Source organism: Rousettus aegyptiacus, unplaced genomic scaffold (genome assembly GCF_014176215.1).
Source record: "Rousettus aegyptiacus isolate mRouAeg1 unplaced genomic scaffold, mRouAeg1.p scaffold_m13_p_3, whole genome shotgun sequence".
Taxonomy (NCBI): domain Eukaryota; kingdom Metazoa; phylum Chordata; class Mammalia; order Chiroptera; family Pteropodidae; genus Rousettus; species Rousettus aegyptiacus.
The window spans coordinates 29,123,833-29,148,611 of NW_023416306.1; the positions used below are offsets into that span (position 1 = coordinate 29,123,833).

Here is a 24,779-nt window from a genome sequence, read left to right on the forward strand (position 1 = left end):
AGCAGCTTCTTAATGTTTCAGGGAATTTCTGTGCACAGGAAATTTTAAGAATGCTTACAATTGCTCAGGGATTAAAAAAAATTAGAAAGGCAATAACAAAAGAGAACATGGCAATGCTAAATTCACATGTTTCGTGTTTGCTATTTAAAGTATCTGTCAAAGCGACTTAAACATATTTTTATGTAAAGGCAAACTGACACATTAACTATTAAGAACCTCAAACGGTAATAAAATATCCTCCAAGTAGTATATGTTACATGCAAAACAATAATAAAACTCTACAGATGAATTGGAATTATTCTATGTATGATGTGAGCAAATAATGTCACCCTAACTTCCTCTCCCTTATCAAAATAGCCTTTTCCTCAGGTAAGAATAATAACTACCCAAAATTTCCTATTTTAAAAGCCTAGATAGATTTCAGGAAAATGTAAGGAACTAAAAGCCATCATCTAATTCTTTAGTCGGTTTTGTTTGGTAGGGTGAGGAGTTATTTTTATCCCTAAAAACTTTTAAGAGGAAAAGAAGGGGGGAAATAATGAGAAATATTCTTCAGTGCTTTTCTCCCAAATATTCCAATATTTGGAACATTTGGTACAGTATTCGAAAATTCACCATGTTCTATTTACACAATGTAAAATCTAAATTCCTTTAAGGGCTATGAACTATAAATTAAAGTACTTGTTTATTCCTTATGAGCTTTCTCTCAATTTATGAAACAAAATCCTAGACCATACTCTACAAAATAATCTAGAGTTAATTAATTTCAGTGAAATTAAACTGTTTATTGTAATACTATAAGCAGAAAATAAAATTGGACTCCAAAAGTAATCAATTATACAAAGACTGTACAATAGTTTATTTAGAACTAGAGTAGAAGGCTTATAACAGAAACCATTTTAACAGGTCTAGTTTATGTTCAGAATATATTTAGAAATTTTACTCTCCATTTAATAAATTCACAGTTCATTACTGTTTTAAATCACACAAGCTGTGCCCATTCATCAGCACTGCCACAAATTTAAATTCTAAATGGTAGTGACTTAACAAAAATCTCAAAGTATTTTTGGATTTATAGTGAACTCTCAGCTACATTTCTGAAGTAGGTTGCCTTGTCTCCTGAAAAAAATTTAATCCCAAAGGGGATCCCCTTGCTACTCACACACTTCTGGACCATCTACTTCCTGACATCGATTTGAATGTGGTCTAGAGAGCACAAAATATTATCTGGCCTAAGCTTTTGTTTCTCAAACTTAAGAAATATATGAACCCCTTTTAAAAAATAAGTTTTCTTGAACATCAAATCGGTCCGCAAATCTCAAATTGAGAAACAATAACTTAAGAAATGGATCTCATTCTATAACAAATGTCTTTCAACTATGAATTATCAAAGCCGAGTTTTGTCTTTATAATTGGTATAAGACCCTTTTTAAACATGAAAATAAGAATACAAATGTTAACGATTCTTATAGAATTAAAAAATCATCCCCTCAAAATGGACCCTAGGAGTTTGAGGACTCCAGTGCAAGAAATATTGTCCTATTCAAAATAGAAATTAGTCTACTGCCCTCCTAATCACATGACATATTCTATCTCCCTTACATACCTCTACCCCTCATGAAAGAAAGCAGCCTTTCCTCTTATGTACCCCAATAGCTTTCTTATACCACTCATCTCTGTCTCTTCTATTAAACTACAGGATCTTTGAGGTCAGGGTCTATGCCAGATTCATCTCTGTATGGATCAGCACACCTTACATGGTGAATCATGATCACTGGTTGGCTGAATGAACAGATATGAAATATATTTCTTTGGCTATTATTTGCTATGTCAGGTTACTTATGTCTTTGTTCCAAATCAGTACCATAATCAAGAGTTTATAGACTTTCAATTCAATTCCTATAACATGCTTGTAAGTTTAAAAAAAAAAAAAAAAAAGGCAAGTCTAGTCTTTTTTTCCTACTCAATAGCAAGGAATAATTACTGATAAACATTATTACCATTAGTGCTTTTATTGAGCATCTTTATAAAATAGAGGCAAAAATCCCTTTATAATCAAACTCTGATGTGTTACAATATATTAAAAATTAGCTGCTAAATAGTAATTTTAAAATCTAAATATTTTTAAGTGGTCAAAGGGCCTGGTAGGTATAAAATCATAGTATATAAATGACCACGTTGTGGATAAGGATCTATAGAACTTTCATGCAAAATGAAATACAATTCATCAAACACAATGTTAAAATACTGTTTTCTTTTTCTTTGAAAAGCCACAAAGGTTTGGTCTGCATCACAAAGCATAAAAAAAATCAATTCTAAGTTACTATATACTCAAATACAGATGGTTCTTTAGACGCTAATAAAAAACACTGTATAAGCTATTACGTTTAATCCTACCATGATTGCCATGCCTTTTACAAAATAAAGTCACTTGCATTGTAAGCAATGTAAAAGTCCAAAAGATTAAAGCTTTGGATATAAAATTCAGCTAGAAGACTCAAAAACTAGATCTCTATTCTATTCACTTTCACTCAACTTCCATTTATCTTCTTGAGATTTAGTTATTCTGAGAGTTTTTCCTTCTGTTTTAATTTGATGAAATAACTAAGATAACAAACCTATATCTCTACATTCAACAATGTTAGACACTTTCAAAAAAGTGTTTTGTTTTGTTTTTGCTATATCTGTCAGGCCTCACCTAGTTAGAGAGAAAAACAAAGTATAAAAGTAGTCTTTATGGGACAAAACATTTTCAATTATATTGCAACATCAATTATCCCTAGACCTCTATCAAGAAAGAATATTCTGTAGTGGTATTTCAATGAAATTACTACAAGTTCCCAAACTTCTACTGTTTTTAAAACAGAATAGTTTGAAGGTGCTTGAGTAGCAATTATAAAGAATGTGGCTGAATGTTGTTAATGGTGTGATTATTTACTAAATTGATATATATGATTTATTCGCTTACAATAGTCACTATTAAAGAGGCTAAAGAAACAGAAGTCCTAATGAATTATCTTAGGATAGCCTGTCCTTCATCTTATACTTCCTATAGTTATTTGAATGTTAATTTCTAGACCAATTCTATTAGACGCTTATACTGAATTCAACTTTAAGAGAAAAGTTACAAATAGTTTATCTTATTAACTACATCTTCTAAATACTAGATCAATCAATATAAGTATTTGTTAATTATAAATTATTTTAATGATATGACCATCAGAGCACTTAATACTGAGCCTGATATTCAACCTAACATCTATTTCTTTCAGCTTCGTATATAGTCAAACACAAAAAAATAAAAGGAGAAATAAATTTTTATTTTAAAATTTGTCCTTTTCCATATTACAAGGCCCTTATACTGAATACTTCCCTCTTATTTTCCAAAGATACTGTGGAAATGTTAAGTAGCAAAAATTGCATTTACCTATCAAAAGAAATTACTTTCCAATTTGATAACCAACAAACCACAAGAGGAAGTCATTTACTTCCTATTAATTAAAAATCTAGCAACTTAATACAGCTACCTAACATTTTTTGTTTTAAAAATGGGGGTGGAGAGAGTAAAGAGAGATTGATTGCTAAACAATTTTAATAAAGCAAGTATAATTTGGTAACATGGTCCTATAGTCATGTGGTAATAAGGTCATAAACAAGGTTTTTCATTGAGGATTTAAATCCTTTCCAAATTATAATTAAAAAGAAAAAATTTTAAATAACATACATCTAGACTTTATAGAAATGTTTCTCAGAAAACTGTATACACAAATACTAAAAAGCAAGGACTATAAATTCACTATGCCTGAAACCAATTTGAGAATAAAACCTTATGTCAGAATCTATATGTTATCATAATTATTTGGATTATAAAATCTTAAATAACCAACTCCATAATAAGGTAACTTAGGTACCAAAAAATGCTGGCAGTAAGCAGAGGACTTAGTGCAGGCATTTTCATTTCAAGACAAAGGCATGTGAAAATGTGTGTTGTACACTTTAATAGGATATAAGACCTACTACTCCAGATAATCACTTACCAACAAAATAATTCTGGGTCATATTCCTTGCTTGCAATTGGAATTAGCATCTCCAGTCCAATTTATAAGAGCATTTTCTATCCAAAACCTTATTGAACTAAATCAATGTTTTAAATGAGGAATGTTACTTAAATACTTATTTTAATAAAAAAAAAATTTAAGTCAAGGATTTTAAAAGACTATCAATTAAAAAGTTTGGAATGCTCCTCTTCTCTGAACTCTTACAACTTTGCATTTTAACTTATAACAGCATAAAGAATCAGCTTTCAGGCTGCTTCTCTTTAAATTAAGGCTTGTTTATTATACCTAATAATGATCTTTACTCTAATAGCTCGATATATGTTTCTAATCTAGGAAATGGAAGAGTTTTTTTAACTTTGGAGGTTTTTTTTGATGTGTGCGCCTCTCAATAGTTACATATACACAGCAAACTGAACATAATTTTTAGAAATATGTATAAGAATTCGAAGCCGACTTATAAAAATAAAAAAGCATTATCTGATATAATAAAGATAGCTTAAGACTAAAGAAAATACAACAGGAAAAGGAAAATTTTAAACAATTAACTTTACCTTATTTTATGCCAATTTTTAATGTGGTCCATTTTTCAAACAAGGTCTACATATCTGCAAAGTTGACTATGTATTAAAATTCCTAATGAATTTAAAAGCACTGCTATAAAACTTTTCTTCAGTCCTTTCATCCCCTTAACTAATCAAACAATGAAACAAATATTACAAGACCAAGGCTGACAAAAAATCATAATGAACCTCTCGGATGAGAAACTAATTGGTACTAAGTACACAATGGCTTACATTTAATCCTGTTAATAACCACACAAAAAAAGAAATAAAAGACTCACTTTTCAGTCATCTCTCTGGACCACTGGGCTAAAATAACAGCATGACTAAATCTGACATTGACCCCGTGGCCCTGCTAGGAGTTAAAAGAATTCCTTTGAGTCTTCTGAGGCCTGTTTTCAACTGCTCCAGAAGGGGTGGGCTAGTCATACACACTTGTTAGCCTTCTTTACAGTAACAGGTCAAATTAGAAATGGTCATATACACTGTAATATATACTAGCTCTTACTTTAGACTTGAAGTCTGTACAATGACAACACAAAAAGAACAATAAAATAGTAATAGCTGGCTGATAAAATGTCATAGATGGATAAAATGTAATTGAAACAGTAAGACTGTTGTACCCAAGCAATAACATATTACTGAAAACAAAAATTTTAAAAAATTATAATATGTCTAAATTAACAAGAAAAATTGAAATTGAGACAAGGCGCCTAGATGAATCACTAAACTTTAAAATAGAAATATTCCATATAAAAATTTTTCTAGATGTATCACAAAACAGTTTTCAGCGAGACTATCGAATTAAAATATACCTAATACTTTTGTGAAGTTTTGAAGGCTTTTGTGACATAAACCCATCAATAACATACAATGTCAGAATGACATAAATCTGCCTGCAATTAGTTTATTTTTCTCCCTTTCATCCTTTTCAAAACAGTTTATAACTTCCAACAAAGAAGATGTTAGCATCTCTTACCTTCCTAACTAGTAATTTAAAATAATTATGCATTATTAATTATGGATACAGATTTACTATACTTGACAAGATTTCTCTAGTTCTAATATTAGCACTTTAAAATTAAGTATATTTTCTTAAATAAAATAAAATCCAAGTTCTCATTTCTACTTTACAAATTCTAATCACTGAAAAACTAAACACGAGCATATTTTATACACTGCCTCAAGCTTTTGCATTTTTAAAAAAGTATGACTCTAGTTAATTTACAAAAATATTTAAAATTAAAAGGTCTAAACTTTCTATATACTGAAAGCCAATAAATATCCTATAACATTAAGAAATAAAATTACTATATATCAAAACATATCTTAATTTGTGCCTACAGTAAAATATCTAGATGTATCACAATGGAGTGCATAACTCAATTTCTGCACTCTTATACACCTTTTGTAATTTTAGCTTATCATATTAATAAAAACAAATACTACAACGAACTATTAATTACTGAACACAATAGCTTAATAGAACATCAGCAATTAGTATCAGGGATTGTTTGGTTAATTTTATAAAGGTTTCAATTAATTTAGGATGAAAGCTAGAGTTAAAATTTTAATACTTACCACAATCAATCTTTGTAAAATTTATCAAAGTTTAAGTGAACTCTGAGGAAAAGGCAGTTCAAGCACACTGTTTAAAAAATTTATAATGACATATAAATTTCTACTTGTCAAGTGTCAACATTTTAGGAAGGTTTTCTTTCCCCCCAATTCCTGTTCTGTTTCCAAACACAGATTAGTATTTTTCAAGAATACCAACAATCAGCTAGAACATCGTAACATAAAAACACCTCAAATTTATCAAGCAATAAGAGAACTGTAAAATATTTCACAAACAACACCTAATACAGAGCCTACTTTTCTAAAGAGAAAATTCTAAATAGTTTCTATACTACACAATGTAATTTCACCCTCATTGGCTTACCTTCACAGCATTTCTGGACTAAAAATTATCAAGAATAAAAGTATTTCCATTATACTTTAATAGTTACTATACATGTTTAGCCATTCAGTTTTAAAAGAATCATCCACCCACTGCCAAAAGAAAAAAGAGAGGGAGGACAAAAAAGAAATTCTATAAAACGAGTTTCAAATAAAGACTGCAAAAGGCATCAAGCAATCATGACCTTTAAAAAAAAAAGTTGTCTGACGGTTGTGAAGTTTTTTAATAGCATGAAAGCATTTCACCAGTTTGTTCTCTCTTTAATAAATTTCAGGGTCGCCTCTATAGTGCTTTCTTACTAAAGCCGTACACAGCAAAATCTGTGCCATAAGCTTTAAGAATAACATTTTATATGAACATTTGCTAGTAAAATGTGATAACAAAAGAGTTTTGTGTTACTTTAAAGCTGCATACTTTCATAGTTGGATTATCATTCATATCACAGGTTATATCCTTTTTTGATGTGAATATGAGATACTAGAAATAAATATATTTCAGAGATTATTTGTGTTTCTCAATGATTACATATGAACATCAAATGTAAATATAAAATACCTTTACGTATACTAACCAGAATTAGGGAGAATAATTCAACAAACAGGAAACCTCCATAACTATGATGAGAGCAAAAAATCAAAAGATTATTTTAACTGCCATGAACAAACAACTGCTAATCAAATTATCAGGATATATACTCTTCTTAGTTTGAAACTCACTGATTTTAAGAGAAATTGTTTCTAGAGACGTCATTAGATAGAAATCAAAATGTGAACTACGATAACTAAAAATAAAAAAGAAAACAAAAATTCAATAATGCTATTTGTTTCTTGATAATAACAAATTCTATCAGTTTCATATTCTAGAAGCACTAAAATCCACAAGAAAAAATTACAATTAGAAGGCAAAAAAGCCAGCTTGCCCTTACTCCGATTCCCAGTGTACTTAACAAACATTTAGAAAGAGAATTTCAGACACTCACTGCCATGGTATATAATTAACTGAACAAACAAACAAAAAAAAAATTATGCATATCAAAATTAATCCTTTTCATCCTATTTATCAACATTAGAAAGTTCTTTTAGCCTATTAGTTAACAGTATACCACACATTATTTTTCATGGTATATTTGGAAATTACTATAATTTTTTAAATGCTAAGAAATTTTTATTATTTTACACTAACTTAATGAATACAAAATTCAGTTAAATAATGCTATCGTATGATGGCACCCTCACTAAACAAATACAAAATAGAAGTAGCTTTGATCACACTAATTTGATATTTTAAGGTCTTCAGATATTAATGAAAAATATTTTGAGATGTTAGGATTAGAGGCCTCTACTTTTCCCTTACAACAGGAACAAATTACTCAATATTTTAGCAATTACTAAATTTGCCATAGCACTTCTCCAAGGTGTTAACAAAAAACAAAATTCTTCACATTTGAAAAATAAGCATGTTTTGCAAGAATGTAAGATCTGGTCAAGTTAAAAATGTATGTCTCCAATAAAATGTATATTCATATGTCTATTTGAATATATACACACCATGGACAACAAAAATTATAAAACAAATCATATCAGATTACAACTGATTTCCTTTATCTTTTGACTATACAATATTTAAATTAAAAACTTATAACAGTACTACTTACTGCTAATTAATATTTACTTAATTCAACTATAACATAATATTTTTATTCCAACAGTAGAGCAACCACGAATAGAAAATTTGGGGATTAATAATTTTCTACCAATTTCATGCATAAAGCTAACATATCTTTTGAGCTTCTCAATGGCTCAAAAGTTAAATTGCTACTGTTATTAAGAAAACAAAACCAAGAACGAAATTAGTTTTCCCTGCTAGTCCCCATGGATCTAAATCCACACAATAATTCTTCCCAATCTGCAAAACAAAACAAAACAACACACAAATAGATGGGCTAAGGAAGAAAGATCAAAACAAAGAAACAAGTCAAAAAAAAAAAAATCTTCTTTCCCGTTAGGAATCAACAAAATAGCAAAAAAGAAAAAGTGAAAAAGTCACCCAGAATATATGACCATGTAAGCATGGGCACTCTTGCAGAAAACCAAGTCTGCAACCCAAAGCCATGGGAAATTTAAATGAGAGCAAACGGCCACAATAGGCAGGGAAATCTGTATAGATAAAAAGGGGCTGCTGAGGTTGCAGGTATACTACCAAAGATCTTTTGAGATTTCCAAACAAACTATATTAGTTTTATTAATTGAAAAATAATAATAATGATCCACATTATATCATAAAGAAGATTAAGTGTTTTCCTCTTAAAATATGCATATGTATGTGGTACATCTAAAGGAAGAAAGGATTCCTGTTGCTTAATACTGAAAATCAACAAATCAGAAATTTGCCTCACAACTCTATCTCCCTCCATATTTAAATAATGTTAAAGCTATTAAAAACTTTAACAAAAGGAAGAAAAGTCAGAGATAAGACCCTTCCGCTCCAGATGCTAACCTAAGTGATGGAAGGATTACACAGCTGAACACAACTCCTCTCACTAACCCGTAAAGAACTATATAGCAAAGTTAGTTTAACTAACCAAAACGACCTAAAACTTAGATGATCAGTGGTACAACCATTACATTTCAGCTGTTAAATCTGGTTATAAAGGATATTTCCCAAACTGGAACATTTCAAAAGGAATAAACAGACTTATACAACAACCAAAACAGTCATGGTGTTAAAAAACCAATACAAATATTCCACAACTTAGAACCTGATGAATTTTTACCAGAACCTCGCCTTTCCAAAAACATTTAGGTTGAATATTATGAACCTTTTTAGGGAAGTATTTCATGCACATAAAAATCAATCATACTAAATTAAAATAAGAACAAATTTACAGCAATGTTTATATCATTTTTTAAAGCAAACCAAAATAGTTTGAGTATATCTTGGGTATTGAATGAAAAGCAAAATACTAATCATATGGGAGTGAGGTAATTTTCAAAAACTTATTAAGACAAAAATGAAATTTTGTTGGCAATTAAAATCCTCCTTAAAAGTAGAAAGTAATGCTACTTTCTACTAAAATAAAACCACTGACAAAAGTAATTTTTGTTTAAATCTAATAATTTAACACTAAAAAAAGACTAGTACAATATAAGGAGTAACTTACAGAATTAATGTGGTTACACACCTTTAAATAAAACCTCCTTTCTTCAGTTAAACTTGTCATTTTCCTCTACATCCTGAATTCCTCTCACCTGACTTTTCAAAGCATTTTTCCATTACTTGTAAAGTAATCTTATTTATCGGCTATATCCAGCCCATTTCCTACATTTTTAGAATTTCTCATTAACAACAAATATGGAAAAAGTACTGAAAAGTTTTCTACAAATTGAGGCTTTCTCTTCCTAGAGTAGATAATTCTGTTACAAGGCGCTGTTCAGTAACAAAGCAAAATCAAGTGTGACCTACGCACTTCAAGGAATTGCCAACAAAAATACTTTCGCTCAATAAGTAGCTCTAAACAGTCATTCTTTCATCTTGAGGTAATTATAAATTAACTATATATTTAGGCAAAAGTGGGGAGAAGGAATACAGATTATTGTCCCGTTATAGAATTCTGCTGTCTTTCCTTAAAACATATTTGCTAAAGATGGGGATAAGAACAGATGGTCTCAAGTCCAAAGTTGACAATTTTTCAAAACTATGAAAAAAAGCTGAATTCTAAGGTAAAAATCTCATAGAAATAAAAGTTACACATTTAGCAGACATGATCCACTCTGAAATAATGTATTATTATCACATTTCATTTTCACTTGAATCCAGCTCTATATCCCAGAAATATGCCTCTATCCAGAGCTAATGGCATCAGATCAAGATTTGAAAACTATAAAACAAGTCGAATCTATTCCTTTAGATATTCTTAAGCATAATCTAAAAAGAAAATGTGACCTTACACACAGTGGATGCTCAATTATTTGTTTTTTATTATAAGCAAAATCAATACGATCTGGTAAATAAGTCAAAAAGCCAAAATAACTTTAATTCATAACAAAATAACTTTAATTCATAACAAAACAAAGATAATGATTGAGAGATTAAAAACTTTTTCTGCAAAACTTCCATTAAGTCAACACTTTTACTGCATTAAGTGTTACCAACCAGGAGAGTGTTAGCAGGAGGTCAGTAAACTACTTGGAAATTAACTATAAATTTAGCAAAGTCTTAAAAACAGGATCTCCTACTTAAAAGACATGAACTATCTGAATCGCCTTTACTCTTAACAAGGAAAAAAAAGAGCAAATGTTCTCCATTCTGTACATCTTTGAAAAATGTTTGAGTCTAATCATATGTAGTTCTCATCAAATTTACTTTCAAACCATAAAAATTACTGTCTATAAACTATCTTTACACAGGTGATCACTATATGTAATACATTACTTTTATAGCTATAAGAAAATTACATTTAAACACTCTTTACCGAGACATCAGATTCAAGTTCCTATGACAAGTAGATAAGAAAGCAAATGTTGCCCATCTAATATGATGCTTTTCCATTCAAAAAAAAAAGTAAACCTCAGATGAGTAAACAATATTGTAATGGCACCAAACTAAGTCATTAGTTCGATAAATATATATTATGATATTTTCTTATTAAGTAGTTGCTAGCAAATTTAGTATATCTTATACGAAAATCAAATCGGTTTCTAAAAGAAATGTCAATATAAAGTAAAATTTAATCCTTAGGTACTTATCACTGTTAAAAAGAAAAGCTACTGTAAATGGATTTAGACTAAAAGTCATAAATCGACTTTGGAAGAATGCAAACCTAACTTGCTGATCGACAGTGAAATCACAGAAATTAGCGACATACAATATCAACATTCCAAAATGTTATTAAAATCCAACCCAAAGCTGCCTTAGCATTTCTGGGACTTCTAATGAGATTTTCAGTCTGCTGAACAATGGCCATAAAAGGCTTTCAAACTTCGCTCCATTCACAAGTAAAGTTAAAATTGAACATTTTTATTTCTTCTCTCCCTATGACAACTTCACCATGGAACAGTGAATAACACAGCTCAAGTCATTATGCTAATTAGAAATTAAATAAAAAGATGCCTGTACAATAGTTAAGTGTAAGGTGACATGCTACAACTAGAGACACAGCTCAAAAGCAGCTTTAGGAATTGTGTAGTACAGGCTTACAAAAACTGAAAACATCAGGGAGGGAGCTCCTTGATGCTCTCGGTCACTGGAACTCTTGCATGTGGCTATTTTTCAATTATAAGGTAGAAATTAAACTATACATCAATGAGAAGAATGTCAAACAGTAACCCAGTCTTATGACCTATTTGGCCATAAGATCTCTGAAGAAACTATATTTATTGAAATTAAGCTGAATGGTTAGCTGAAGAATGCAGAAAGGGGAGGATGGGAATACAACCTTAAAGATGTGAGGAGTACTGAAAGCAAAGTTTAATTTATTAATGTTTTCAAACTAACAAAATATGTTCCTTTCCTATGTTAAAAGATAGTAAGGAAGAACACAAGTTATGAGACGCCAAAGCTATAGTTTAAGACATGCTCTACTTTGAACAGCTCTGCATAAAATATACACTTCAAAAAGCTGGTCATGCCTTTTGAAGCACCTAGTCTCCCCACCACCCCCCCCCCCACCGCCTCCCTTGAGAGAACTTTACTATCTGCCACAAAGCTACATAAAATATCTAATTTTTTAAAAAAGAAAAATAAAAAGGAAATGATATGTAAGCAAGAAACAGGTAGAAGACCCAGGAACAAAATAATGACCAAGAAATCTTCCAAAAGCATTCTGAACATATACAAAACATAAATGCCCTTTCTCATTTAGGCTGAGGTGGTGTCTAAAAAGACATGCTATATGTTTAATCATACCCAACCACATATTAAACAACTAATTAAACATTAACGGTACCATACAGTGTTAACTTTCTATTAGTTTCCAGCTTCTATTCTTCCCCTTTGCATTTAACATGAATTTTAAATCCTATCCATTCTTCAAGAGTCAGTTCAAAAGGCTACTTTTCAATTTAGTCTTATACTTTGCTTATGTACAGTAATCTTTTTTAAAAAGTCTATTACTTTCATCTGGAAATGATTACATACTGTGCTGGGGCATCTCTTATATTTGTAGAAATATATTTAACTCTGGTATTACATATTTCCATATTGTCATACATTTTAAGGTTTCTAAAGGCAGGGAATACATAGCAATTCTTGAATCCCAACATCTTAATGGTTTAGTGGTTTGTACATTTGCAGTATCCAACAAGTAATTGTTGGATTGATTTTAAAACTTTAGATTTAGTTTTAATTAGATCATAAAATGTAACCAAATCAAATAAAATTTAGTTAAGGAAACTGCCAGACTAGAGACATGCTGTTCAAAAGCAACTTGGGTTCATAAAAAAACTTAAGAACTTTTAGCTCAAAAAAAACAAGTATTGTCTAACCAATGTACACTGTATACTCAAAACTAATTTAAATAAATAAATTTATTTTTAAAAAAGTGGAAGTCATATGCCTATGCTTCTTGCCACAGCGATCGGGAACCGATGCTATGAGTTTTGGCAAAGTACTTCCCTAATACATTAATTTAGTCTATCCACTGTCTCACTTTTGCTTTATAACCTTAATAAAATTTATTATTTTGCCAATAAAGAAAATAAGTCACCCAAAGTCACAGCTAGTGAGGAGCTGTAACAGACCTAATAACTACCACTAACTGAGACCCTACGTCTGTTACCTCACTCAGAAGTAATCTTTAAATTGAGACCAGAGGTAGGTATCAGCCAGGCAAGGTAGAAACTGATTCAGGTAGAAGAAAAAAACAGCATATGTAAAGACTCAGATCAAATAAAATATAACACATTTGAAAAAAATTTAAAATAGGTAATCCACTCTAAAATTTTAATTAGTTATCAAGTTTTGGTTGAATGCCTAATAAATGCCATGGATTCAGCAATTACCTCTAAACGAGTTCTTCCTCGGAAATTGTATCCAAAACTTTTATATGCATACTTTTTAAGGAAGAAAGGGACTTGGCAAGAAACAGTTGAAAGACTTACTGCCCTAAATTGTTCAAATTCACTGTGGTTTTACTTTAATCAAGCCATAATTTCAACTTCATGTAGTGCTATGTAAAGAGCACCACTCTACATACAAAGGAAGAACTTCAATTAAATTCACCTAAGACTTCCTAGGTATCCACTCTGTGTCAGCCAAAAGGTGACAAACGAAAGGAGCAATGTGCCAAATTGTACATACTGAAGGAGCTCTACATTAATGTTAAATTCTATACCATAACAGTCACATACTAGAAACTAGTATGGCTCTTCAACTTTTAGAAATGCTCTATTCTTCATTATTTAAAAGGTATTTTCTTTTTAAAATCTGAACTTCTTTAATTTTTTGCTAAATCTAAGTCTTTAAAAATTACTAAATGAGAAGAAACATTAAGAACAGGAATAAGTATAAAGCATGCTTCTCAAGGTAGAATTAGATTACATTTGTTTAAAATATATTTTAAGACGAAAGCAAGTATATGAACCATCAATCATTTTAAATTACTATCCATTCACTTCCAAAAAATATTTGTTACATCTTTGTGTCCAGCTCAGATTACTGTACAAGACATAAAAATAGTTCGCTGTCCTGGAACTGAAAAATATCTTTTCATACTACATGATCTCCAGGATATACTGTAAATGGAAAAAAACCAAGGTAGAGCTAAGTGTAGATATTATGTTACTGTTTATTTTAAGGAAGGAGAGAGAAGGTTAAAGATAAATGTAAAGACAAATCATTAATTTCCTCTTAATAGTTACCTATAAGGGTGAAGACTGGATAGAAGGTAGACTTCTCTGAATATATTTTTCCTTGTCTTGTTGATTTGAATGTGGAGCCTGATAAACATTTTACATACTTATAAAATAATTTAAATGTTCCAAAGATAATACTGACAAATAAACATATCAAAAACAAAATGAAACAAACAAACCTATCTATGTATCTAGTTGATGGTTAAACCACAGAGAGAGAAATCTGACTCTAATCAAGCTTCTAGATCTAACTACCAATTCACAGAAAACACAAGAGACAGTGGGGTATGTAAATACCACAAAATTCAGACTATATACCATAGATGCTCAATAAATGTTTTCTCATTTAGCAGTTAATGAAAAACAAAGTAATATATATATGTCAAGGAATTACTCTAAAATAAGGAGGGCTCTCAGTATGTTAAAGACCTGTCTTCAAGGAGTTTATAGTCTCTTCTCTCATATCCTATTAATATTTCAAATATGCCACAGTTTGGAGAGTTTTGAGGGGAGGCGGAACAGTACACAAAATAGCTAGTGCCGCTATTTAACAATCATTTCAACAGTATACCAGAATTTCCACAAACTTCCACTGACATGAAAAAAATCTTTTCTCTAAAGACTATTACATAAACTGAACCAGACCTATTCCCAGATCTATTTATGAACAGCATAATGATTAGATAATGATTAGAGAGTAACAACATACTCAAATAGACATCGGTACTGAATATGCTGCTTATTAACTGGAAAGAAATAGGATTATGGAATTAGTAGATCAAGGAAATAAAATAGGGATATATATTTGAATATCTGTAAGAGTTAAGCAAGTTAATTTGCAGAACTGCAGAATTTATTTCAATTTGGCTGGAACAAAAAAACAAATCCTAGGAGCAAAGAGTAGAGACAAATTTCAATATGGAAAATAGAAACATACACAGAATGTCTGGAATCAAGAATTATTTGGAATTACTTTGGTCTCATAGCGAACATTTTTACTAATACACACAAACTAAACTTTAAAGGCATACCTATAAAGAATGAATCAGTTTCTTTAAAAGCTATAAATGGATGAAAGCATACAATGAATATTTACGCAAAAAAATCTATTCTAGAAAAATATAAGCCAACATAAGCGACAGCTTTAAAAAACAAATTAGGCGAAAAAACTGTAAGAAACAACAAAAAGCCTATCAGCAAATCAAAAAGAAATTTGCAACATGACAAGTTATCATAAAAACAATGCAGTTAAGTGGAACCCTCCTACATTACTGGTGGGAATTAATAACAGTGCAGCCACTGTGGAAAATAAGTTTGGCAATTCCTCAAAAAGTAAAACATAGAAATACCATTAATTCCATTCTCAGGTATATGCCCAAAAGAATACCCAAAACAGATATTCAGGTAAATGCATGTACATGAATGTTCACAGCAGCACTACTCACAACAGCTGAAAGGTGGAAACAACCCATATGTCCATTAACAGATGAATGGATAAACAAAATGTGGTATATTCATAAAATGGAATATTATTCAGCCTTAAAAAGGAATGAAATACTGATACATGCTACAACTTGCATAAATCTCCAAAAAAATTATGCAAAGTGAAAGCCAGACACAAAGGTCACATATTGTATGATTCTATTTATATGAAATATTCAGAACAGGTAAAGCCATAGAGATGGAAAACAGTTTAGTGGTTGCCAAGGTCTAGGGAAGGAAAGAATGAGAGTGACTGTTTAATAGGTTCAGGGTTTCCTCTGGATGTAGTGAAAATGTTTTAGAGCTAGACAGATGTATGGTTCTACTAAATGCCATCAAATTGAACATCTTAAAATGGTTAATTTTATGTTAATTTCTCAATAAGAATAAATACAAATATCCCCCCAAAACAATGCAGTTCTTTTCTATCTCCACAAATATTTGATAACATAGCAATTAATGCTGTGTCTTTACTCTTTTAAAACTAATTGAGACATATACACCTGACCTCTTCTCTTACTCAATTCCCCCTCCAATTCACCAAACAGGTTTAACCTCTCCTTCAAAAGCGTTTTCCTTCTATCTAAAAACATTATCAGATCTCCCTTATTCTGACAAAACTTTGACTTTGCTTTATGTTCTATTTTATTTCTTTTCTTCCTTTTGCTGTCAAATTCTCAGGGTTGGCCTACTACACAGCCTAAGGCTGTGTTTCTATAAACAAGATTTTGTTGGAATAACCATCACATTTCTTAGGTATCATCCCCAAAATAAGGGCAAAGTTAAGTAATTAGGAGATCCTGTGACCTGGAAACCTAAAATATTTTCTATCTTAACTCCTCAAAAAAAAAGTTTGTCAATCTCTGGAGCTACAAAGCATGATCGACATTCAATGTCATCATTTCCTCTGATGGTATCATGAAAGATTTTGGAGCAGCTGTAAAGTACCATGAGTAAAAGGACATTTCAAGACCACTAGTTTAACAACAGTGTGCAGGGAAGATATATAAAAAGAACATTTAGAAAACTATTCCAAGAAACTAGGTATTAGGCAAAAAGGGTAAGAAATGAAAGAGACTTTTTAAAAGGATAAGCATCAATACTAGATGATCACATGTGACAGAGAAGACAAAGCTAATACCAAAATTTCAATCCTCAATGATGTGACTCTCACAATTTGCATTCTCTCCTACAGGCTACTGTGGATTCCTATCTGACTGTGGAGTTCCTAAAAACTTAATACTAATTCCATGTCCTCTGTGTACCAGACATCCCTCATGCTTGCTACCTGGCTAACTCTTAGGTAAGCAAATCACATAGAAAGAGGCAGTCCCAATAGAATGGGCTGAATGAGAGCACAGAACCAATGTCAGAGGTGGATGGAGTACTCACCTGTGGTACCAAGCAGAGAGGGAGGGGAACTAAGATTTCAGGTCCAGAACTGGCTTTAGCCAAACAGGAAGAAGCTATGAAACTGCTTACAGCAGAAGCAGAGTGTCTTTGATATTCTGACATACTCTTTCTGACGTTCACAGATCACTAGAGTAGCAATTGGTAAGTCTCATGAGAAACAAGGCAAAAAAGACCAAAAAGTGAGGAATTAAATGGAGCAGACCCTACTGGTCTATTGTCTAGGAAAGTAGTCTTCTAAAGATGATACTACTTTTCAAAATGGCCAATATGATACTAACCTTCATTAACAGAGTTATCACATCCCACAAGATTGAGAAGGATATCATCATCTTTATCATCAACTTCACATCCCAGCAGCATCCAGCTTTCCACGTTGTCACTTTCTGAAATGGTGCTCTCTTCCTCTTCACTTGAACTGACCTCTATAATCATGACCTCTCGGATAGCACCTGATCTCTCTTCAGGGTTAGGCTTCTCAGTATTCCTCTTGCATATATTATCCAACTCATTAGAATGAAGAGAAGCAGGACTTTGGGTCTTTTCTTTTGCTTTGACTCTAAAATTCTTTCTTTTACATCTATAAATACTATCTTCATCAGACAAAGTTATGACCTCTGACCCATCTGATAGCTGGATCACCTCACTATCTGAAAGGATAATTAAGTTCTTCTGACTTGGTTTACTACTAGATGATTCAGAATTCCCAGAGTTCTTTTCTTCGTGGTCTTCCTCTCTGATGACATTATCAAGATCTTGGGCATAATGAACTTGGCTGTAGAGCTGAAATTCCACCTCACTATCAACACTCAGTTCACTAGATGACTCTTCACGATAAAGGTCATCTTCATATGCTTCTATAGTCTCATAACCACCAAACATCATGGAAAGTCAGTAACCTTGATGCTGTAAAAGAGAAGGTCATATAAGGAATGTATTTTAAATGTTTAGATCATACCTGAGTACATAATGACATCATCTCTTAGAGCTAACTTTCATAGAGCGGCCATCACTTTTCTTAATGACATATTAAAATATCTTTTTCTTAGAGCACCTTTTTTTCAAGGATTTCTAAATCTTATTATGATTTACTCTAATAATGCCCAGCTCTCTCAAATGAAAATGACCACCAACAAATCGAGTTACAGTTATGAATGGAAATGTCACATTTTGCAAGTATGCTGGAAAGGAAAAAAATAGGTTGAGATCCACTATCTCAGACACCAAATACTTTTTCTCTAACATGTTAAAAATCATAAAAATATTTTAGGTATTTCTCACTATTCGTTCCATTCTTCATCTTCTCCCTGGTTCGGAATCTCACCTTTTCAGATATACATTCTCATATAGGAATATTATTTCAGCTATGACTAAAATCTACAACAGGTAATAATTAAATTTTACTATTTATATGTAGATTTTTATTCTCAATTTAAAAATTAATCTCATGGCTTTCTGATCACTGACCAAAAAAATACATAAAAATATCTAATAAACCTGGTTTACTTCTGTGCTAGCTATAAAGATGTATATGAAATACAAACTTACTAAGGATCTAAAATTGAGACAAAACTCTTAGCTCTGGGAGAACTTTACTTTCTTACAGTAAGCATATTAAATCTTGCTTATTCTCCAACTCAGCTTAAATATCACTTCCTCTGGGAAGCTTTCTTTGACCTACCAGTCGAAATTAAGTGTCCCTCTTTATAGGCTTCCATAGGACTTTATGTTTCAAAACACTCACCACTGTATTTCTAATTACTAATTCAAAGTAAATCTCCCACAAACACAGATCCCAGGAGGGCAGGAAACTACACGCACTTAGTAAACAATGGATCCCCAAAGCCAAGTTGAGTAACTGGTATTTAGCAGGACCTCTACAAATGTCTGCTGAATTAATGAATAATAAATAAATCCCCAAGCATTTGTTCTTCAGCCCTGATAAATCTAATATGTGCCTAAAATATAGAAATTGTGATGGGATGAATTTCACAGTTGTCTCCAACTATTCCAACTATTCTCATATCATCAACCAAAAATCTATACAGTAGATGTTTCAATTAAGTACTAATGGAATATTGATCGAAATGAGAGCTCTGGAAAAATAACTCATGTTTGTTTAAAAATCAGAGACAACCTAGAGAACAATAACAATGACAATTTATTCTTTCTAGTCCCCTTTTAGCTATACAGATACAACTTGCAAAGACTGGCCATTTTCTCAATTTACCAATTCTCTGCCCAAAACGTCAAGGTATTCTGATGGTAGTTTTGGTGATAAAACCAGCTGATTCTAAGAACCAAATAAAAAAAGAACCAAAAATAAAATTATTGGAATGGAAATTCTTTATAGAAATAAAAAAAAAAAACTTTTGTTAGACACCTTAAACTTACACAATGTTATATGTCAATTATACCTCGATAATGATGGATTTTTAAAAAAAGATGATCAAGTTCTGAGTTAACAATACTGTACAAAACTTGAAATCTTCTAAGAGTAGATCTTAAATATTCTCAATAAAAAAAGGAAATGTGTGAGGTGATGAATTTGTCTAATCTTTTTGTGATAATCATGTATATGTATGTCAGATCATCATGTTGTACACTTTAAACTTACATGTTATTCGTCAATTATGTCTCAATAAAGATGGGGGGTCAGAAACAAACTCTGAATGCCTTTCTCCTTCTAAAAGGTATGTTTTTTTAAAGGTTTGGGTTTTTTTTCACCTGTTCCCTTCTTGCACTGTCCTTCAGGTTGCTATGCTGTTGTCATACAAGTTGAATGTGGCTGTCTGAATAATAAATAATGCTCATAGCATTTATCAGTTTATATTGAAATGTTAGCCTCAGAGGAATTCAAATAAAAGATGAATCCTTTCCTTTTTATTTAATAGGTAAATTAATTCTAAAAGAAGTCAAAGGAATTATGCTCCCTTCAAAATCCTCACTGGATCCATCCTGAGGATCCAGTGTGGACTTAAGATAAAACATAATTCCGGTGCAGCACAGAAAAAAATTAAAGAGCTAAATTACAGAGTTACAAATTTGTACTACTCTTGGAGCCGTCCCAAAGGAAAGGGATTAAGAATAGAGCCATAGGCACACCTGTGAATGTATGCCAAAAATAAACTACAAAAATATAATAAAAACTGACTTCCTTGGGTCTAAGGGTTTATCTCTTTCCTTGAAATGTAGAAAAATAAATTTAACAATTTAGCCCCTATGGCCTTTAAGAGGATTTTGTATCTTCTGTACTTGAAAATTGTGCTCAGCATAACTTGCTCTTCTATTTATGTAGCTTATGCATGCCAGGGTTAACGTTTGCCTGAGGCTGTTTTGGTTTATGTTACTACTTTAATTACATTCAAATGCATTTAATTTACTTTTTTTTTAAAGTGTATACTCAGAGGATAACTATGAGATATATACATATATATATCTTGTTTCAGACAGCTTTTTCAGCTTTCTGATCAATGTACATGATTCTCAAGCATACTTAACTAGATAAGGTCCCTATGAGAATCACAAAATGTTAAATCTGGAAGAGACCTTTCATATTATTTCATACAACATCCTCAATTTACATGTAACAAAACTGAGGTCCAGAGAGATAGCCTACCCACGGTTTTGTAGCTGGTTAAGAACAGAGCTAGGCCTGATTCATATTTCCCTCCCAGCCAAGTGTTCACTAAGGTTTTTTTTTTAATTTTTAAAATAATTTCAAATAAAGATTTTTTTTTTTCCGAAGAAACCTTCCTTCGAAGCTATATTTGCATTGGTTCTAACAACTAAATTTACCTCACAAATATCCATTTTACTTTCCAGTGGAGCACAAAAACTACAAAGAGGCATTTTAATTGGAAGGAAAAGCATACATTTGAGTTTGTCAGTTTACCATTCAGAAGCCTCCCAAATTGGTACTCAAAGATTATAACAATCTCATGACCAAAAAAGATTTAAGTTCTTATGTTAAAAAAAATAAAATATTAGTTTGGGAATGAAATTTATCTAAAGAATTAAAATGGCTTAAATATAAAACAGCTATGAAGAATAACTGCAAAGGATCTCACTATTCAAAAGTGGGAGTATTCATTCATTTAATTTTTAAAGTAGACAACTGAGGCTTATTTAAGCTTTCAGACTTTACTACACATTCTTTAAAGCCAATAATTCTGCTTTAACAGTCTACCATTTGGTCATTCTGGACCTTTTGCTCTTATTTCCTTTCAAAGAACTTTTAGCCTAGATGTTTCTTCTTGATAACATAGGTATCTGTCTCAAGATGATTTAAATCAAATTCGCAGTTTGATATTAAACCAGTTTTCATTGGAAAGTAACTTATATAAAGTTTATTTTCAACTTAAAATCTGACTTACTCTTAGTGAACTATCCTGACAGCAACAGATATAAAAAAACTATTAAGTTGACTCGTGTTAAAATTTGTCCATTCTTCAAATGTGACTTTCACTTTGAAGCAAATCTGACTGGGTTAGAGAATCCAAATGTGTGAAACAATGGTCCCCAAAATGAGAAAGAATACAAGATGTTGGTGGGAGAAAATTATACTGAATTTATTCAGACAAGTCCAGCTATTCTTGGAATGCATAAAGTCTTTTTATGACAACTAATCCTTCACCTTTCCATTTTTCCTTTTGCTACCAGTATCTTATCCTTGTAACTATCTTACAATCTTCACTTCCACTTCCTCAGTTCATTCCCCACCCTCCGATTCTCTTGAAAACGGCAATACTGACTGTCCCAAAAGCATAATGCTGTGAAATAACACACGCTGCCCACTTAAAAGTCTTCGGATGTGACAGCCTAAGCACTCAAAACACAAAGTCGAGCTTTGGAAGGGACCTGAAAAGTCAATAAATAGAACGCTCTCATTTATACACAGAAAAATCGCGTCTGATAAGACTATTTATTATTCGAGCCTAAAAAAAAAAAATCTCCTAATTCAATTCTGTAATCTGAAATAAAGGTAAATTCTACCTAACGATGAGACCCCCCCTAGAGTCACCACCTAATCAGCCGCAGCTAGACCTCAGGCCTGCTGACTCTCAGCCCATGTTCCGACTTCACCAGCTGCTCTTCCTCAAAGCTGAAGTTAACTGCGGGCTCATGCGATGGGAGGAATAAAGGGAGTCAGCGAACATAGTCCAAATCTCCGTGTTTTACATAGGGGAAGGGGCACATCAGCCGAAAATTTTCTGGCCCTACAGCTGCCATCTGCTGCTTCTGACAGAGACTGGTGTTGGCCCAGGACTATTCGATCCTCACAGGCCAAGCCCCCTCTCGGTACCGTAGGACCTCTGCGTTTAACTAACCGGCTTCCCTAAAAGGTAGAAGAATCCTGGAGGTAACGGAGGGGAAATAGGTAGAACCCCTCCCCACCACCACCACCACCACCACCACCACACCGAGGCCATGGGAGCCCAGTTCTTTTCGAATCACGACCTCAGACTTTGGCCCCGCAGGGAGAAGCAGACACCCCAGGCAGTCAGCCGAGCCGCCTGGGGCAGAGCACCACTGAGGGGCCACAAGCCGCGCCCCGCCACGAGTAGGGGACAGATGGGGGACGCGGAGGCCGGCGAGGGAACACGCGCTCGTTCCACGGCCCGGCGGGCGAGACGGAGGGCGGACAGAGGGTCCCCCGGCCACAGGCTGCTCGGGGTCCGTCACACACATACTCACTGCCGCGGCTGTGACCAGGAAGCACCAACCAGGAACCAAAACGCGTACAGGGACGGGGAGGGGCGAGGACAAATGAGGTAAGGAAAACGCGTCCGCGCGGAGGAGGGAAGGCACTTCCGGGGAAAACATAGCTCCCGGGAGTCGTCTTCCGTCCCCGCCCACCCTGTGGGCCCCGTGCGCGCATGCGTAACAGCTGTTAACCCGTTCCTTCCCTGCTAATAGCCTTTTGGTTTGCCTTTTTTGCTTTTCCCCTTTCCCTTCACTGCTTCTCTCAAAGATACCTAGGCTATATCTATAACGTGGGACACTTTTTGTTTTAATGTCTTGAAGGGACGAGATGCTACTTCCAGGCAAAACAGGGGGAGCACGCATCCTTCTGTACCCTCGAGAAAAACTATATCTCCCATGATACCCCTAGGCCGGTTTCAGGATGGGCACCGCCTCCTCCTCTTCTAGACGTCGTGGGACCCTTTCCATGTTCCACGTGGCTCAGGAGCTGAGCTGAGGTCTCGGCTGGGGACTAGGGCTAATGTGGCAGGCAGTTTTGCCAGCTGACCCAGCAGCGGAGGAGCCTCTTTGAGAGTGCCCGGCTTCTTACTTCTGTGCGCTAGGTGACCTTAGACAGGTACCTTCCAACTCTAGTTTGAAGTTGAATTCTAGTTCACACTTGGGCGCTTACTGCTTTTTTTCACTTAGGGTACAACAGATTTAACTCTTTGTGAACCTTGAAGAATTGCGCTCTTGTTTAAGATTGAAGCGAATCGTGATCCTTTGGAAACCTCCGGAGGCTACACGATTGTGTTGAGAGCCTCTGGCTTCCGTTCTTCTAAGACCTTATTTTAATAATTAGTGATAATAAACCCATTTGTGCAACTTTACAAAAAATGAAACACTTTATCTATTTGCTGGCACTTGACAGCAGCCCTGAAAGATGAGCTTGAGATTGGTTCTTTTTGCCAACATTTATTGAACATCTTCTAAGAGGCAGGCAGTGTTAGCAACTGTGGATAGAGTGATAATTTTTTTTAAAAGTCTCTGGTCTTGTGGACCTAAGAGTCTAGCAGGAAGAACAAAATGCAGATAATATGATTATAGTCTGGGAAATAGAAAATTTAATTAACATTACTATAAGTCCTAGGAAGGAAGACAGGGCACAACGAAAAGGTAAACTTGGAGGATTCATTTTGAAGAGAAGGAAACAGGCTAAGAAATGGGTCATAGAGATTACTAGATTGTTTATGTAATGTGTATTGTGTACAGCAAATGTTATCTTTAAAAAATACTTTGTTGTCTATGGCCATGCCATCCTGAACAAGACCCATTCTTTTTGATCTTGGAAGCTAAGCAGGGTGGGCCCTGGCTAGTACTTGGATGGGAGACCACCTAGGAAGACCAGGCACTGTAGGCGTAAAAAAATTTTTAAAAAAATTTTAAAAAGGGATTGTAAACTGACAAGGTCCTTGCAATCCTGTGAGGTCAACCAAGGGTTGCCTTGCCTAAATAAATAAAATAACTTGTTAAGGTTTTATCAATTGCTAGGCTTATGCCTATAAATGTATTATACATAAACCTTTTTAAATTTTAACCCTTTGAGGTTGATTTTTTTAAAATTCCTGTTTCACAAAAAAAGGAAACATTCAAAGAAGTTACCCAAGGCCACAAGGTTAGGAAATGCTCCAACTCACTGGGCCCCGTCCCCCCTCATTTAACAAAGATTTAATGCATCCTCATGGTTAGAATGCTTTAGTCACCCCCTTCAGGT

General features: G+C 33.1%; 1 protein-coding gene and 1 pseudogene across 5 annotated transcripts in view; one reads left to right on the forward strand and one right to left on the reverse strand.

The window, feature by feature from the left end:
• The window catches only part of ZCCHC7 (zinc finger CCHC-type containing 7), a 187,828-nt gene extending 164,682 nt beyond the window's left edge, over positions 1-23,146 (reverse strand). For 2 of the 5 annotated variants that reach the window (XR_004949977.1, XM_036217758.1), the window contains exons 1-2: positions 23,018-23,146; positions 17,602-18,226 (exon numbers count right to left, since the gene is read on the reverse strand). Coding sequence is in view for 4 of the 5 variants with exons in the window: in XM_036217758.1 (XP_036073651.1) it covers positions 17,602-18,205 (604 nt within the window). In the remaining variant the exon portion in view is untranslated. Of the gene's footprint in view, positions 1-17,601; positions 18,227-22,346; positions 22,710-22,780; positions 22,971-23,013 lie in introns of those variants that run through there. The other 3 variants (XM_036217759.1, XM_036217761.1, XM_036217760.1) reach the window with 3 other exon arrangements.
• Positions 23,147-24,306: 1,160 nt separating this feature from the next.
• On the forward strand, positions 24,307-24,425 carry LOC118600875 (annotated as a pseudogene).
• Positions 24,426-24,779: the final 354 nt, after the last annotated feature.